Source organism: Juglans microcarpa x Juglans regia, chromosome 4S (assembly GCF_004785595.1).
Source record: "Juglans microcarpa x Juglans regia isolate MS1-56 chromosome 4S, Jm3101_v1.0, whole genome shotgun sequence".
Classification (NCBI taxonomy): Eukaryota; Viridiplantae; Streptophyta; class Magnoliopsida; order Fagales; family Juglandaceae; genus Juglans; species Juglans microcarpa x Juglans regia.
In genome coordinates, this window is record NC_054601.1 from 21,863,500 (window position 1) to 21,881,517 (window position 18,018).

At 36.7% G+C, this 18,018-nt stretch overlaps 1 protein-coding gene across 1 annotated transcript; it reads left to right on the forward strand.

Moving 5' to 3' along the window:
* Positions 1-1,720: 1,720 nt before the first annotated feature.
* LOC121263520 (S-adenosyl-L-methionine:benzoic acid/salicylic acid carboxyl methyltransferase 2-like) lies at positions 1,721-18,018 on the forward strand. Its single transcript, XM_041166453.1, has 4 exons — positions 1,721-1,939; positions 16,091-16,498; positions 17,219-17,476; positions 17,558-18,018. Exons 1-4 carry the CDS (start codon positions 1,865-1,867, stop codon positions 17,912-17,914), a joined length of 1,098 nt encoding a protein of 365 aa, XP_041022387.1. The 5' UTR covers positions 1,721-1,864; the 3' UTR covers positions 17,915-18,018.

An 18,018-nucleotide genomic window follows, 5' to 3' on the forward strand; every position in this document is an offset into this window, starting at 1 on the left:
CTTCAAAAAGACAAAGGAGAGATTTGATTGTAGTCTGACTACCCAACAAAAATCACTACAATTGGAATAGTTTTTCATACAGTGCGCATACAAATTACAGTGCATACTTATCTGGTTCAGGGCATGGAGGATAATAGTTCATCCTCATAGACTGAACTCCATCACTAAACAGCTCCCACATTTCCTCAGATCAATCAAAAAATACAAAAAGCAAAGAGAGAGAAGCAGAGAGAGAGAGATACTTGTACGTTGAATTGCGTCGACGGAGAAGAGGGTTTCTAGGGATTAGGGCTCGGAACCAAAAATGGAATTTGATTAGGGTTAGGGTTTGGAACCAAAGAGGGAAGATGACATCTGCTTAGGGTTAGGATTCATAACAATCTCAAAGAAAAAAATGGAATTGGATTGAGGAGAGATCGAGAATCGACAGTGCTGAAGTGAAGAGAAATAGAGAATGGAAAGATAGAAAAGAGAGAGCCTTACAATTTCGACGAGAATGGAGGGGCCTTCAGGTTTCTGTGATGGGCGAGACAGCACAGAGAATGTGGGATGCGAGAATGAAGGAGAAGGTGAGATGGGCGAAATGGTACGTTGTGTTTTTTCCCTTCAGATTCGAGATCGATCCAAATTTCTTTTCCACCCCAAACGACAAACATGAAACACACCATTTCATTAAATTCATTCCATGTCAGCACTTCGGTGGACATCGGTGCGCATAACCGCCTGCCTTAAGACTTTTCCTTATACAAAACACAAACACCCACTAAATTCATATTTGTTCATATTGAATTCACAGATCATGCTACATGTTGTCACCCTTTATCCAAACCGATCGACCGGCTCTACCTGCTTTTTGACCTTATTCTTCCCCGTTTCAAATTAAACAACATATAAAAGACAAGCAAAAAGGACAGAAATTGAAATACAATACAGTACTAATTAACGAAATTAGTGGCCAAAACTATTTTCAATTTTGCATGTTATCTAGTTTTTATTGCGATTCCCTCCTGGTATAATATATTGAAGTTTGCAGGCATCACTACAATCAAGAAATGAATGCGGCACTATGTACAAAACTTATTGAAAATCGAGCACAAAGAAAAGTAGAAGAAAAATGTGGAGAAGATGCGAATGAAAACTATGCAGATAATTAAGTTGTATAAAATATCACTTTCCAGAGAAAAAAAAAAAAAAAATGGAATAAGTCATTGCCCGTTTGTTTGACATGTACTGTGTGTATTTATATATATAGCCAAAACTATTTTCAATTTTGTATTTTATATCTAGTATCTATTGCGATTCCTCCTGGTATAATATATATATTAATGAAGTTTGCAGGCATCACTACAGTCAAGAAATGCATGCTACAAAACATATTGAAAATCGAGCACAAAGAAAAGTAGAAAAAACCTGTGGAGAAGATGCGATTGAAAACTATGCAGAATTTTTTAATATAAGTTCAGATTTACCTATATTTTTTAAAGGGAACACGCGTATCATTTAAAAAGAAAAACATGCACAGATCAACCAGCTTGAACGATTCTAATGGGCCGGGAAAATTTTGAGGTGCTTGGAGAACGATTCTAATGGGCCGGGAAAATAAATAATTTTTTGGGCAGAACGGAAGCTCGTCATGTGGAACGTCCTTTTATTCTGGCGTAACAGCTGTAGAAGGTAATAAAATATTAGGGTCGCATCACATAAGGGCTGGATAATTAGGACATGAGTAGCTAGCTGGCTTCTTAATTAAAAGCTAGCATAAGTACAGATCTGAGGCGCAGCATCAAGAAATCAGCACAAGCTCGCTCACACAGCAACGCAAGTACGCAAGGGTAGCTGCGGCGAAACATCGAGATCGAGAGAGATGGAAGTTGGCGAAGTGCTCCACATGAACGCAGGAACGGGAGAAACCAGTTACTCAAACAACTCCCACTTACAGGTCAATATTATTTCTCTTCTCTTCTCTTCTCTCTCTCTCTCTCTCTCTCTCTTTTTTTTTTTTTTAAGCAAGCAAATTTCATTGAAACCGAAAAGACGATACATGAAGAGAGAGTGAGGTTCCCAACAAACATCTGGCCAGTATAATAACCATAGTGCAAAAATGTTGAATAGAAGGAAAATAAAACGGGATTTGGAACCAATTTTTTGGTATCCACCCATGCCTTACAAAGAGGGCATCGTCTTAAAAGATGGCTTTTAGGTAAGCCACTGCTTGAGGCAGTATAAGCTGTCGGTGCACTGTAGTTTAATTTCTTGAGATATTTTTTGGAGAAATCCATAGTCCTCTTTTCAAGAGCAATGGTTAGGATAAGCGATAACATAGTAGAAAGAGTGGGATCAAATAGACAGATTTGCGACAGATCATCTGCCTTCCCACGCCACTATGGTGGCATGTGGCCACCACGCACCGATGGTTGGGAGCTGAGATGGGGCAGATCTGAAAGATCATGAGGTGGAGAATTTGCTGGTTCGGCACGTGTAGCTGATAGAATCTTCAGGGCGCGGCCGGCAAGTGAAGACCATGTGCTGAAACAAGCTGCGCGTGAGAGTCACGAGCTGAGAGTTTTGTCGCAGTTCCGCGTCTTGCCAGTAAATTAGTGCTAGTAGGGTTGCATTGTGGGGTGCGTGTCAACCAAATGTGGACGGAGTGTAGTAGATCTAAAGAAAACCAATCAAACCAGTGGAGGGAGGAGAAGAAAAAAAAAACACACAACCATCTAAGCATATTGACACAGTGATGGTGGGAAGGAAATAGAGCTGGAGAGCAGGGTGGAAAGCATATCACAGCTCTCACCCTCCTTTCCGGCGAAGGCACTCGGAGTAATTTAGATTTTCTAGAGAGAATGAAGAGCTTCTCTTTCTAGAGAAAAGGCAAAAAAATTTTACAGGTCATGATTTCTTATTATGCAAACAATTGATCCGAAAATGTTTCATAAATTATAATCACTGCATGCATGCATGCATGCATGCCATTTTACAACTGAGATCGAAGACATTATTAGATCCCGTACGTTGGCCTCTTTCACTAATTCCCTTATGATCCCATAGCAATCACACATTTTGCAATTAGTGTGCGTGCAATTAAGGCATTAATTCATGAAGTTGGCCGCGCACGTCCTAGAACAATATATTTGCCCTGAAAACTCAGGCTGTCCATGGTATATATCTCTCGAAGTTTGAGGTTGAGATCGTGAATTAGAGGCTTATATCTACATATTTTGCATATTCCTTTTAATTTTGAAGGTGGATGCATGTCTACCTTTTCGAGGACTGATCTAGATCATGTGCCACGTACGCATCACTATTATTAATTGATAGTACTCAATATTAATTATTCCATTAGATCCGGATCTTCTTGCTATATAGGGAAAATGAAAAATGATAATTTACCAATCTTTTACAATTTCATTTTAAATTGAAAGTTGTAACCAAGTATGTATTAAAATTGAACCTATTTTTTACTTAACTAATTATAATTGAGTTGTGAACGAGTTGTGAGTATATCATTACCCTGTATAAGAATTGTTGGTATATCACTACCATTTTTTAGGGAAAATATTAAACATACAAGGATTATATCTTGCTATTTTAAATAATCTATACACTAGAGACCTTTTTCCTCACTAAGACGCTAGGTCTGAGTAGAGGTCTTTTCAACTGCCGAAGTGCAGTTTTTTTGGTTTCTCTATTGTTATCTGGTGATTACAATGGTATGGTGAACGATCTTGATGTTATGTATCAGAGGCTCTCTTTGACTGAACAAGAGGAGGACGAAGTGGTGGTGGAATCCTGCAAGTTGGAAGATATTTCCTTGTGTCAAGGAAAGGGTTTGGTGATGACTCTTTTTACTAAAAAGCATTACAATCGTGAAGCCTTCAAATTAATCATGAAGCGAGCATGGAGGCCAGTGAGTGGTGTTCGAATTCGTGATCTCAAAATAAACTTTTTCTTTGTTGAATTCAATGATATACGTGATAAGGAAAGAGTGTTGAGGGCGGGCCCTTGGTCCTTTGATAAGCATTTAGTGTTGGTCCAAGAGGTCGATGGGAGTAAACAGGTGCATCAAATACATATCCGGGAAGCAACTTTCTGGGTAAGGATTCATGACACTACAACAAATTTGAGATTTTGGGACGAAATTATTTAGGGACGAAATTTTTTTCATCCCTAAAAGTCATTTTTTGAGACGAAATTTAAATTTCGTCCCAAAAAATCGATGAATTTAGAAAATCGTTCGAACGTCAAAATAACCGTTCGAACAGTATTTTCTGTGACGAATTAAATCGTCTCAAAAAAATTTTTCCGTTCGAAAGTGAAAAAATACGTTCGAACAGTAAAATTTGGCGGATAATTACTTTATTATGGCGGGGAAAGTTCAAAAACGTTCGAACGAGAATTTGTTGTGTTCGAACGGAAAATATTTGGTGGTAAATCCTGGCGGGAAGGTTTCTAAACCGTTCGAACGGAATATATTTAGTTAGAACATATTCAAGCACCACATTTATACATTCGAAGGTATAATATTAATCTCGGTACGAAACTCAAAATATAAAAAATATATATCATATATACAAATTCATTAATTAATTTTATGTAATTAATTTTAAAATATTTTAATAATTTCTTTTACGTTAAATAAGATTTTTAGTTAAATAAATATTATCAACCACATATATATTAATCAACCAAATAAAGCAAATTATCAAAATGCCATCTATATTGTTCATAATTACAACAAAAGAAAATATAAATAAAAGATAAAAACTATTGTGATGCGAGGTCTCTACACACATCCTCGACTACAGCTAATTGTGTCTCTACTTGTGTCAGTCGAGTACTAACTGTGACCTGAGTTGCATTATTGGCATTAATCACTGTACGTAACTCATTAACCTCTGTACGTAACCTAGAGACGGTAGCCATAATCTCTGTACGCAACTCAGACATGGCAGTATGCACTGCAGTATGCACTGCATCAATCACTGCTGATGTGTGTACGCTGATCTCAGCACGCAATATGTCAGCCATCTCCTCGCGAATATATGTGCGTGATGTCTCAGCCTGTGTAGATGTCTCACCAGCCGATACTCCAGTATCTCCCGGCTGCGCATCTCTCTGAATCTCAGCCCTGTCAGGAACAGCCCCACGAAAACGAAATCTAGAGTGTCCCGTGCTCCGTGATAGGGTAGTGCTGTTGATCGGTGCCATCGGAAATCGGGAACGCTCGGCAGGTTCGGACACAACCCCGGCATGTAGCAAAAATCGAGTGATGAGAATCCCAAACGGAAGTATATCTGTCGTAATGAACCGTGCCTCTGATCGGATTCTCTCAAATATATAACCAACGAGGTCGATCGGGATGCCACGAGCGACCCGTATCATAAATCTCGCTCGATCCATGCCGACCTCCGTCTTGTGCTGCCGTGGGTCAATATTATTGGCAATGATCAAATTCATAATCTTGAAGAATGAAGATAAATCTGCCTGCCTAATACTCTTGGAGCCATCGTACACTGGAGCATCTGGACCAACAATCAAGTCTCTGATCTCGTGATCAGCAAGTGTATCGATCTCATCTGTGTAATCTAGTCCCTCGTCCTGAGACATAGCTGCATCACCTGAAGGACCAGACTGTCTAGGCGGCAAGTTTGGATAGGCATCAAGAAGCCTAGGAATACCCAGATATACAGCGAGTCCGTCTGCTGAAAATATAACAGGAGCTCCTCGGACACAGATCCTATATGCCCCTCCATCGTCTGGGCTAGCAGCACCGAGCTCTTTATAGAACTCAGTAACGATCTCAATGAAGGAAACGAGCTCCATTCCTTCTTCTCGCTGATCTAAGATTGGTGCCCAACCACGATCATTGAATACTGATGGGAGGGAATGACCCTCCCATGTAAGAGCGACAAAATCAGACAGTTTTACCTGTCGCTCAAGTAAAACGGTCCGCTCTCGAACTGTTTGGATGGAAGGTTCTCCTGATCTACCACGTTTACGGCCCCGATAAGACATTATTATGATCCTGAAATTTTAAAAATAAAATATACATTCAAGATTAGTGATAAAATCTAATTACGACTAAAAGATTTACAAAATTATATACTAATAGCAATTTAATAAATTAATTGATAGAACATATAATCAATTAAACGATGAAAACAATTTAATAAGCTAATAAAATGTTAATGGAATGAATTTAATAATTAGCGTTCGAACGTCTAAATATATGGTCGAACGGACAATTAATAACGTTCGAACGTGTCGATCAAGTTCGAACGTACAGGTTTACCGTTCGAACGGACTGGTTAATACCGTTCGAACGTAAAACAGATCTAACTCGGCCATGGCTGAGTCAACTCAGTGGCCATGAAAATACTCAAAAATTAATCGATTCCTTGGTTTCTTCGACTAAAAACAAAGTACTCTTCATTTCTAAACATCCTACGATAGATTTATGATGTTCTACGGTAATTATTGATGAAAAAATGCAATTTAAAAAAAAAACAAATAAAACCATAAAATTATAAAATAAACGGTAAAACGAGTTTGAAAATACATACCTTTACTTGGGAGGAAAAGTGATTGACGTATGTGCTGACCACGACGGCAGACGGCGGTGAATGTAGTGCGTTCAAACGTTTTCTCGCTTTTTCAAACGGTGGGGACGGCGGCGTGAGAGAAGGAGCTGCCTGCGATAACTTATACGTGCATAACCGTTCGAACGTTAATATTTAACGTTCAAACGTTAATATAAAACCGTTCGACCGTTACTATTTCACGTTCGAACAGAAGTTTTGTAAGTTTATTAAAAAATATATTAAATGTATACTATATTTATATTCCTATAAATTGTTATAATATATATACTATTATAGTAGATTATATATACTGTAATATATATGTAATATTATAATATATATTATGATAGTAGAATACTTTAAATGAAAGCATAATAACTTATAAAATATTTTTTTATAGTATAATAGTAATATATCATAATACTTTACTATCAAAGTGTTATATATGAGATATTAATATGTATATAGTACCACATAATAGCATGTAGTGCTATATGGTATGAGTTTATACTTAACTAATATATGTCATATTATATATTCCATTATACTTTACCTACTAAAGTTATATATGACATTATACAACATATATATATAGAGTATAGCTTACTAATATACTATCATCTTATAAATTTCTCTACACTTTATTATGTGACCTTAGTATATTTGAGGCTATATATATGTGAGTATATATTACTAATACATATGATCTTAATAATATAAATGATAGTATAGGTCACTACATATATGATAATATATATTACTATATATATATATACTATATATTTAGTATATATTACATTATATATGATAGTATATATTACATTATATATGATAGTATATATAACTAATACATATGATGTTATAGTACTTTTCATTTAATGATGAAAAAAGTTATATTTAAACATAAAGGATATGTGTTCGAACGGTACTCGTAAACCGTTCGAACACATATGTTAACGTTTGAACGTAAAAAAACATTCGAACGGACAAGGCAAATGGCGGGAAAACATCCCGCCAAAAAACAAGACAGCTGGATTACCGTTCGAACGTAATTTGTTATAGTTCGAACGGATTATTGCAGTGGTGGGAAAATATCCTGCCAATTAAACTATAGTATCATCTAATATGTCTATATATATTAATGTTGTTCTTTTATTCAAAAGGTGTAATGAAAAAAATATATAAATAAACATTTACAATACCGTTTGAACAGTTAGAAATTAAAGTTCGAACGGTTAATTTTCGAGCGGTAATAAATCAATAACGTTCGAACACATATGTTAACGTTCGAACGTGAAAATTAGGAGGGAATTTTCTCCCGCTTAATATTTTCACGTTCGAACGGTTAGTAAATAACCGTTCGAACATGAAATGTTCTTCAAAAACACGACAGAACCTCACAATTCTGTTTCTCTCCTCCTCTGTCGCTCCGTGTGGTCGCCCGAAAATTACCCCTTCGTATATCAGAGGTATTCTTTCTCAAACTAGCCCTTAAGCTCAAAAAATTTGTTCATCTCACTCCATTATTCTCGGATTATTACTTGTAGGATAGTTTGTGATTATTCTCGGATTATTCTCGGATTATTACCTTTCATCTTCAAAAATTCAGGTATTTCTTTTAAAATATAAATGTATGGTTTGAACTTTATATTTTGCAATGTTAGAAAGTTGTATGCTTTGAGATTGTTGTTTGTGTTTGTTAGAGTTTGGGATTAATGGAGTTTTCGGCGTTGTTGAAGACGACTGGAATCTGGAATGAATACGTTCGAACGGGTTCGGATTACCGTTCGAACGTATTCATTTTGTTCGAACATAGGTTCTCATAGTTCGAACGGATAATGACATTACATCAATAACGTATACAGAATACGTTAGGTTTGGTATGGTTATAAATTATATGTACTACTAAATCACAAATAATTAGGACCAACTACCATTTAATATTGTTAATTCTAAATAAATAAAATTAATATTCAAATTAAAATACTACTAAATCTTTAAATTAAAATAGAAATAGTTAAGATTTAATAATACTTAAATACTTAAAGATAAATTAATAAGTTTAATATTCAAATTAAAATACTACTAAATCTTTAAATTAAAATAGAAATAGTTAAGATTTAATAATACTTAAATACTTAAAGATAAATTAATAAATTTAATATTCAAATTAAAATACTACTAAATCTTTAAATTAAAATAGAAATAGTTAAGATTTAATAATACTTAAATACTTAAAGATAAATTAATAAGTTTAATATTCAAATTAAAATACTACTAAATCTTTAAATTAAAATAAAAATAGTTAAGATTTAATAATACTTAAATACTTAAAGATAAATTAATAAAATTAATATTCAAATTAAAATACTACTAAATCTTTAAATTAAAATAGAAATAGTTAAGGTTTAATAATACTTAAATACTTAAAGATAAATTAATAAAATTAATATTCAAATTAAAATACTACTAAATCTTTAAATTAAAATATAAATAATTAAGATTTAATAATACTTAAATACTTAAATATAAATTAATAAAATTTTGTTGGACGTGACAGATAATAGATCATAGGTTGGCGACTATGATCTTACAATACCGAACGGGATAGGACCAACTACCCGATGAAAGGTGGCATACTCATTAATTGGTACATGATACATAGTTGTTTGCTGATGCATTACAATATTGTTTGTAATGAATATAGTTAGGCATGGATAAGAGTTGGATGAGAGTTAGCGATCGATTGGGTCAGAATTACAATGTATATGCTGAAGGTGTTAAAAAATTCTTGGAGTTTGCATTAGGTACATGTGATAGTGATGGGCGTATCAGATGCCCATGCAGAGAATGCAGGAATTTGCGTTCTCATAAGATAGACTTGGTGAGAGAGCATCTGTTTGTCAAAGGTATTGATAAGGGTTATACTGATTGGGTCTTACACGGTGAACCATATCCAACTTCATTTGAAGCTCCACATGAAGAAGAAGAGATCGATGAAGATGTACAACCAGAGATTGTTGGAGATGATTACGATGAGGATATGGAGGAAATGTTAGGTGACATCGGTGCGGGAATGTTTATGAATGAAGGTGACACGGACACATCAAGCTCAAATGATGGGGGCCATAACACTTTTATTTTGGCTTCTCAAGCATCTCAAGTATTCTACTTAGATGACCCGAAGTTAGGAAATCAATGGCGAGTAGTTCAAAAATATTCTCCAAGAAATATATATGATGTTATCCCTCAGGCGGAAGGACAAGATGAAGAAGAAGATGACTCTTCTACTCAAGAAGCATACCAAGAGAGTCAACCCGCCTTAAATTTGTTTGTGGATTTGAGCCAGTATGAGATGATTCCATTAAATAGAGAAGATATTGAGGCTGAAATTGTTGATGCGACAGTTGAGGAAAATGTTGAATCATCTGAAGTATCTACAGATGATGAGAGCGAATTGTCAAATGAAACTGATACAGATTCTGATTGACCAATTATGTGTTAACATTACACTTGATAACAAATATTTTACTTATTGAATGTATCAGTAGTTTGAAATTATGCCGCCAAAGAGGAAGGAAGTTCACAACCCATCTCCACCTGTTCCTAGCTCTCCTTCATTGTCACCATTAGAGATTGATTTTACAGAATAAGGTAAAAATCTAATACTCATAAAAGTTATTAATTAAGGTCCTATAATAGAGATATAAATGAAATTGATTACAATGTTATATTTTATAGAATCTACAGTACAATCTCGTCAAGGTCGAGGCACCACTAGAGGGGTGACGTTGGAAAAATATCGGAAGGTGGGTAAGATCAAGGTTAACATTCCTGACGAACATACTGGGGGCGAAGGACAACCAGCAGCTTGGCTTGCATCACATGTGGGTGCTCTTACACGAACTTACGCACCTTTGGCAACGACTTCATGGAAGAAAGTCCCCAAGATGTTAAAGAGCTTATCAAGAAGCGTTGTTTGGTAATGTTTAAAACATTGATTTAGTAGAATAAATTTCTATATTTTACTTAAATTTAGAATATTATAAATGATAATGTGTTTGTGACTATTTTTTTAAGGATGATTTCGAATTAAATTTTGGTCGGAGAGAGGAGCGTAAGACTGTGGAAGAGCTTATGGGTAATGCATTCCGTAAATATAAGGCGAGGTGTCATGAGTATTATAATAAGTTTGAGAAGAAGGAAGATGCACGCCAACATCCTTTCCAGGATGTCCGACCTTCTGAGTGGGAAAAACTTTATGACATGTTTGAGGATCCATCATATCAGGTATAATGAAATTTAATTATTTTACTTGTCCTATCTGGCATTTCGCTTCATCATATTTTCAATTTCTTTGCAGGAACGAAGTTCTATAAACAAAACAAATAGATCAAAATTGAAGATTAATCATCATGCAGGCTCAAGATCTTTCCATCGCCTTTCTAAGAAATTGGTATTGCTATTTTTTTTATTGGATATAGTTAATTATTTGGATGAATCATAATGACTTTATATCTTAACACATTTATTGTAGCAAGATTCAGATACTAATTATGATCTGACAAAATTATATGCTGCATCGCACACTGATCGTAATGGAGAGTGGACTCATCCTGATGCCCATGAAAATTATGTAAGTTTTATAACCTGTTTTAATTAAATATATTAGAATATTTATGACGATATTAATTCTTTATCTTATATATGGCTAGGATAAAATGATTGCCCTACGTGCTGAATCTGCGTCAGATCAAAATTCCTCAACAAGTGATATTGAGATTTTTACACAAGTCCTGGGTCAACGTTCAGGATATTTGAGGGGTTTGGGTCGTTGTGTAAAACCTGGTCCCTCTTCCTCTTCTTCTGGGAATGCATCTATGACTTCTATAGCGCTAGAGAATGCGAATTCCAGAATCGAAGAATTGACTGCAAGACAGCATGAGTTAGAGGCTCAATTGGCAAAACAAGCAGATATGAAGATGCGCCTCAAACAACATGAAGAACAACAAGAAGAGTTCAGAAGACAGATGCAACTCCAAATGCAGCAGCTTATGCAACAGTACAGGCCTCTAAGCAACTGATGGATTTTGGGATTATCTATTTATGTACGAACAATGCCCGTCTCGACTGTTATTTATTTAATTTGCGCTTATTTTAACATTTTTGTGAGTGTTAAACAGTTTCTAATGTATTTTTTCAAATAGTATGAATGTCTATTTGGTTTTCTATTATTGATTTAAAGTAAAGAGATATCGTTCGAACGAACGTAAAACGTTCGAACTCTATGTAACGACAATAGCGTTCGAACGTAAACGTAATGTTCGAACGAAATTTATGTTCGTAGAGTTCGAACGATCACACAACGTTCGAACGTAAATAATTTCAGTCGTGTTCGAACATAGCCTAAACCGTTCGAACCCATATACCGTTCGACCTGACCATTTAACGTTCGAACACAAAGACAATTCATAACGTTCGAACGAATTCATGTGTGTTCGAACATATTTCGAAATCGTTCAAACACGTCACTACTGTTCGAACTTAAAATTTTTTCCGTTCGAACCATTTTCTAGGACGAATTTAAACCGTGACAAAAAAAAATTTCGTTCGAACGGTTTTCTTCAATTTCGTCCCAAAAGAAATTTTTTGGGACGAAATGGTGATTTTCATCCCAAAATACCTTTTGGCACAGTGATATTGGAACGACTTTGGGACGAATTTTTTCCGTCTCAAAAATTTTTTTGGGACAAAATTGGGGTCTTTTGGGACGAAAATTTTCGTCCCAAAAGACCCTTTCTGTTGTAGTGTGATCTGCCTCTGTGGGCTCGAAATGTACCTGTTGGGGCTCGTATTGGTAAGAAATTAGGAAGGGTAGAAGAGGTGGATTTGGAAACAAGTGAGTTGGCTTTGGGAGATTTTCTGCGGGTAAGAGTAACCTTGGACGTGTCGAAACCTCTTCTGCGAGGAACTAGGCTTTCATTGGCTGCGGATGTCTCATGTTGAGTTCATTTCTCTTATGAGAGATTAACCAATTTCTGCTACTTACGTGGGTGCATGGGCTATAGGGATAACGAATGTGCATTGTGGAAGAAAGGTACCCAAGTCGATATGGAAGAATATCTACCGTATGGTGTCTGGTTAAGGGCTTCTAGGTATGGTGATCTTTTCTGCGATGACCGTTCTTGGGACAAACAATATAGTTTTCATACTGGTAGACGTGATGCTCCATCGGCTGCTTCAGACACAGGGGGAGTTCTGATGATCGAAAAAGTGGACGTAGCGGCTTCTGCTTCTATGGCAAAAAATAAGGCTTTGGCGATAAATGTTCCGGACTGTTTTGAATCTTTCGTGGGTTCGGCTGAAAAGGTGGGATCGGTTAAAAGAGGGGGCGAGAAGGTAGGAACCGTTGCAGATGAGGTTCTTGCTGGGCCTGTTCAAGTAGTTAGGCCAATTCAAGTTGATCAGGTTGATGGGCCAACTCAAGTTGCTAAAGTTAATCGATCAGCTCAGGATAATCAAGTTGATGGGCCAGTACAGGCTGTTCAAGTGAAAGGGCTAGATCAAGTTGCACAGGTTGATGGGCCAGATCAGGCTGTTCGAGTGGCTGGGCTTAAAAAGCACGTTCAAGTGGATGGGCCAGTTCGCATGAATGAATCTCTACGAGGGATAGGGAGTACTCGACTAGGTGCTGTAAAGATAGAAAAACCTGATGGGTTTTCAAGCAAAAAATGGAAATGGCTTTCTTTTATTTCTAACCCAACCAGTTTTGCAGTCGACGGTTTTCAACAATGTTCTTTTCCAACAAAGAGAAAGGCTCTATGTATCGGTGGAGGAGGAAATGGTAGACCCAGCAAGCGTGGCACCTCAGCAGGGGAATTGCGAACGAAGAATATCAGAGTGCTATCATGGAATCGGCGATGGCTGTTGAATAGCACCGCTGCAACCAATGAAAATTGTAAGCTGGAATGTCCATGGGCTTGGGAACCCACGGGGCATTTGAACCCTCTATGATTTGGTGAAGGGGGAAGCTCCCGATATCCTATTCTTACAGGAGGCACGTCTTAAGGCACATGAATTTGAGGTATGCAAGTTTAAATTAGGTTTTGTGAACTGTTTAGTAGATGATTGGCCGGGGAGGAAGGGGGGACTAGCGCTAATGTGGGGAAGGGATATCTCTTTATCGGTGCTTAATTATTCTCATTGCCATATTGATGCTTTGGTTGAAGATGATCTTGATAAAGGGGCTTGGTTTTTCACTAGTATGTATGGTTTTCCTGAAGTGAGCCTACGGTCTAGATCTTGGGATCTGTTAAGACGATTGGGTAGAATTAATGGTGAGGCGTAGATGGTGATTGGGGGTTTTAATGAAGTTTTGCATCGTAATAAAAAATGGGGTGGGAGGCCCAAACCGCATAGGCAAATCGCTGCTTTTAGGGATGTGGTTAGTGATTGTTTTTTAAGGGACATGGGGTTTATAGGTAATAAATTTACATGGAGTAATCGAAAGGGAGGATCTCTATGTACTAGTGAGAGGCTAGATCGAGCGTTGGTAGATCAACCTTGGTTGGGAAATTTCCAAACGCATCTGTTATACATGGGTTGGAGGCCTATTCAGACCATGTTCCTAAATGGGTTAATACAGAAGGGGAAGGTGGCCATACTCGCTTTAGAAGACAGTTTAAGTTTGAGGAAATGTGGGTAGGTGAACAGGCTTGTGAGGATATTGTTAAGGCTACGTGGAGGAGAGTGGAAGGGGGGAATAGCATGGTGGAAATCATGAATAAGATTAAGGAGTATGGGAGTCATCTCCCTCAACTTCTCGAGGCTAGATATTTCTCTAAGTTAAGTTTCTTGGAGTCTAGCTTTGGGCATTGCCCTTCTTACATGTGGAGGGGCATGTGGAAGGCTAAGAGTTGGTTGAGGGAGGGATGTATATGAGGATTGGTGATGCGATGACAGCAAAGTTATGGCATGATAAATGGGTTCCAGGGCATCTGGCTTTGGGTCTAGAGATTGGGGTAGAGGTGCAGTATGGGGATGATGTAGTGGCTTCTTTTATTCAAGAGGAAACTAGGGGGTGGGATTTTCACAAAATTAGAACTCTCTTCAATCCAATGGTTGTGGCTGATATTATGAAAGTTATGGTTTCTTCAGAAGGTACTGCCGATAAACTGATTTGGAGTCGAGAAAGAAATGGGCAACTTTCAGAAAAAAGTTGTTACAAGCTTATTATGTCCCAAACTGGTTTTGCTACAGCGGAGTCCTATTTAATGGGGAGAGAGAATAGATTATGGAAAGCTTTGTGGAGGATGCCTATTCCTAAGAAGGTAAAAGTGTTTGCATGGTGGGCATGCAAAGATGGTCTGCCTTCAAAGGATAAATTGGTGCAGAAAATGGTGATAACAGTAGCTACATGCAGGTTCTGTGGGCATTCTGTTGAATATATGTTGCATGCAGTGTTTAGGTGCGGCCAAATTCGGGATTCAAGGAATCAGTTTTTGCCTTCTTTGGCTAATGTTACCTCTCTTAGTTTTTCTGACTTGGCAATGCATGTTGTTGATTAAAAGGACATTAATGAATTGGCTTTACTTTGCTGTCTTGCAAGGGGCTTTTGGTATAGGCGAAATAAGTTGGAGTTTGCTAATGCTAGTTTAAGTCCTCGACATGTTACTTCTCATTCTTTGGGGCTTTTGCAGAGTTATAAATATGTCATGGTTAAATCCCAGGTTCAGGTTTGACATCATTACAGTTGGAAACCTCCTCCGCCGGGGGTTCTTAAGCTCAACACTGATAGTACTATGTTTTTAGATCTTCATAAGGCTGGATTTGGTGTTATTTTACGGGACTCAGAGGGGAAACTTGTTATGGCTGCTTCCAAACTTGAAGTAGAGGTGGAAGAACCAAAAGCCATCGAGTTACTTACTATCTTCAGAGGAATGCAATTGTGTTCCACTATGGGCATCTCACATATTGAGGTAGAGAGTAACTGTTTTCTGTTAGTTAATTCTTTGCAGCAAAATAATATGTCGAATTCCATGCTTGGGAATCTGTTTACTGAAGTTGAAAGATTGAGTAGGTGCTTCGCAAGTTGTTCTTTTATTCATATGTATAGAGAGGGCAATGGGGTAGCTTATAAACTTGCTAGAAATGTTTGAGAGTTGAGAATATTGAAATGTGGTGGGATTATATTCCAAACTTTCTTTCTCAAACCTTATGGTTTGATAAATGTCTATAATGTTTTTATCTCGAATGAAGACGTTTGTTTCTATCAAAATAATAAATAAATAAATAATCCATACACGCAATTTAGGGTCATCCTTATGTACCTACTATATATATATATATATATCAATAAATTGCAATATTTGCTATATTTTCTGCATTTTAACATCCAAATAGTTGATGAAAATTATGTGCACAACGTCCTAGACTCCTATATATATGTTCATCATGTAAACTAAACAGATGAAGAACTCATACAAATTCATTGTTTGGACTCTGAATAGAAAAAAGTGATATCTATGACCATGCCCATTATAGAGGAGGCTATGACCAATCTCTACAGCAGCACCTCGCCAAGTAGCCTAGTCATCGCCGATTTGGGTTGTTCTTCTGGACACAATTCTTTATTCGTGGTTTCTGAACTTATTAAGATAGTGGAGAATCTTCGCCAAAGAGCAGGCCATCAATCTCCTGAAATTCAAGTGCTTTTAAATGACCTTCCAGGGAATGACTTCAATACTATTTTCAAGTCCCTATCAAGCTTCCAGAAAAATTTGAGCAGTCAACTCGAAGCTAAAGACGCTGGTCCATATTTTTTCTCAGGAGTTCCCGGTTCTTTTTATGGCAGGCTTTTTATGAGGAAGAGTCTTCATTTCCTTCATTCTTCTTATAGTCTTCATTGGTTGTCTCAGGTAACTCTTTCTATATATATGTAAAATTTTCATTTGTCTTAAAATTTTAAACTAATGGAATATTTAATAAAACCGGGTAGAGTGTAGATTCAAGGTTCAAATTCAAAACCTCTACTGTATGAAATCATCACTTGTCCTAAAGTTTAAGCTAATTGAAAGAGATAGATTTAATTATTTATATTATATTATTAACACTATAAAAGAAAAGTACAGCAATTATCATGAATAATCAAGGTTCAATAATAATATGATACGAGGTCATGATCATATGATATTGTGACATGTAGTACATCCCCTATAATGTGGGAAGCACGTAAATAGCAAACGTTTATTGGACCTGTTCCTTAAATTTGTAGACCCAACTATGGAGTAATCCTTAGTTTTTTTTTCTTTTGCTACTGCTTATTTCATGGGATTTTACTAACATGATCTGCTTGGTCTGTATATATTCTGGGTACTCTCTGCAACATTTATAGCTGTATGTTACAACCATTGCAAATTGCGGCCGCGGGTTGCTGCAATTCTGCATGCAGTACTGGATTGCTTTGAATCCTAATATTTTGCTTGGTCTGCTAGCTACCCATTTGCCTGATCTTGTCCTTCTGGTTCTTTCGTTCATGCTTGTTTCAAGAGCAGCATGTTGTCTCAGCATTTTTGGCTGCGTATATTACGAAATAAATAAATATTTATGTGTGTGTAAGTAATATTATTGTTCTTTAGGTTCCTGAACAGATAGAGAATAACAAAAGGAACATTTATATGGCAAGCACAAGCCCACCAAATGTGCCGAAGGCATACTATTCGCAATTTCAAAGAGATTTCTCTACATTTTTGAAGTGTCGTGCTGAAGAAATGGTAACAGGAGGACGAATGGTTTTAACGTTTATCGGGAGAAAAAGTGAAGATCCAATTAACAAAGAAGGTTCTAATTCCATGTGGGACCTATTGGCCATGGCACTAAATGACATGGTCTCCAAGGTAACCCAGCACCCGTTATTATAAATTAAACTAGCCCATTCTTAATATTTGTTGGTGTATGAATCATTTATGCATATATAGGGACTCATAAAAGAAGAGCAAATGGATTCTTTCAACATCCCTCTCTACACACCATCTCTATCCGAAGTGAAATCCGAGATTTTGGAAGAAGGATCTTTCTCCATTGATAGACTGGAATTTTCTGAAATCAGCAAGAGCAATTACTACAATGAGCACATCATGAACCACTCTGATGCATCCGGAATTGCTGCAAATTCCCAAAGAGCAGTTGCAGAACCTTTGCTAGTTAGTCACTTTGGAGATGGCATCATTGAGGAGGTTTTCTGCAGGTACAAGGAAATTATTTCGGAACACGTTTCTCAAGATCAGATCCTACTAGAGATTCCCAATTTAATCATTTCTGTGACAAAAAAGTGATGATCAAAATATTTATGTAGTGCTTTAATAAGAGTAGTACTCATACTCATGACCTAATCACAGATACAGCTATTAACTACAAGCAACTATTATATCTTTTGTTT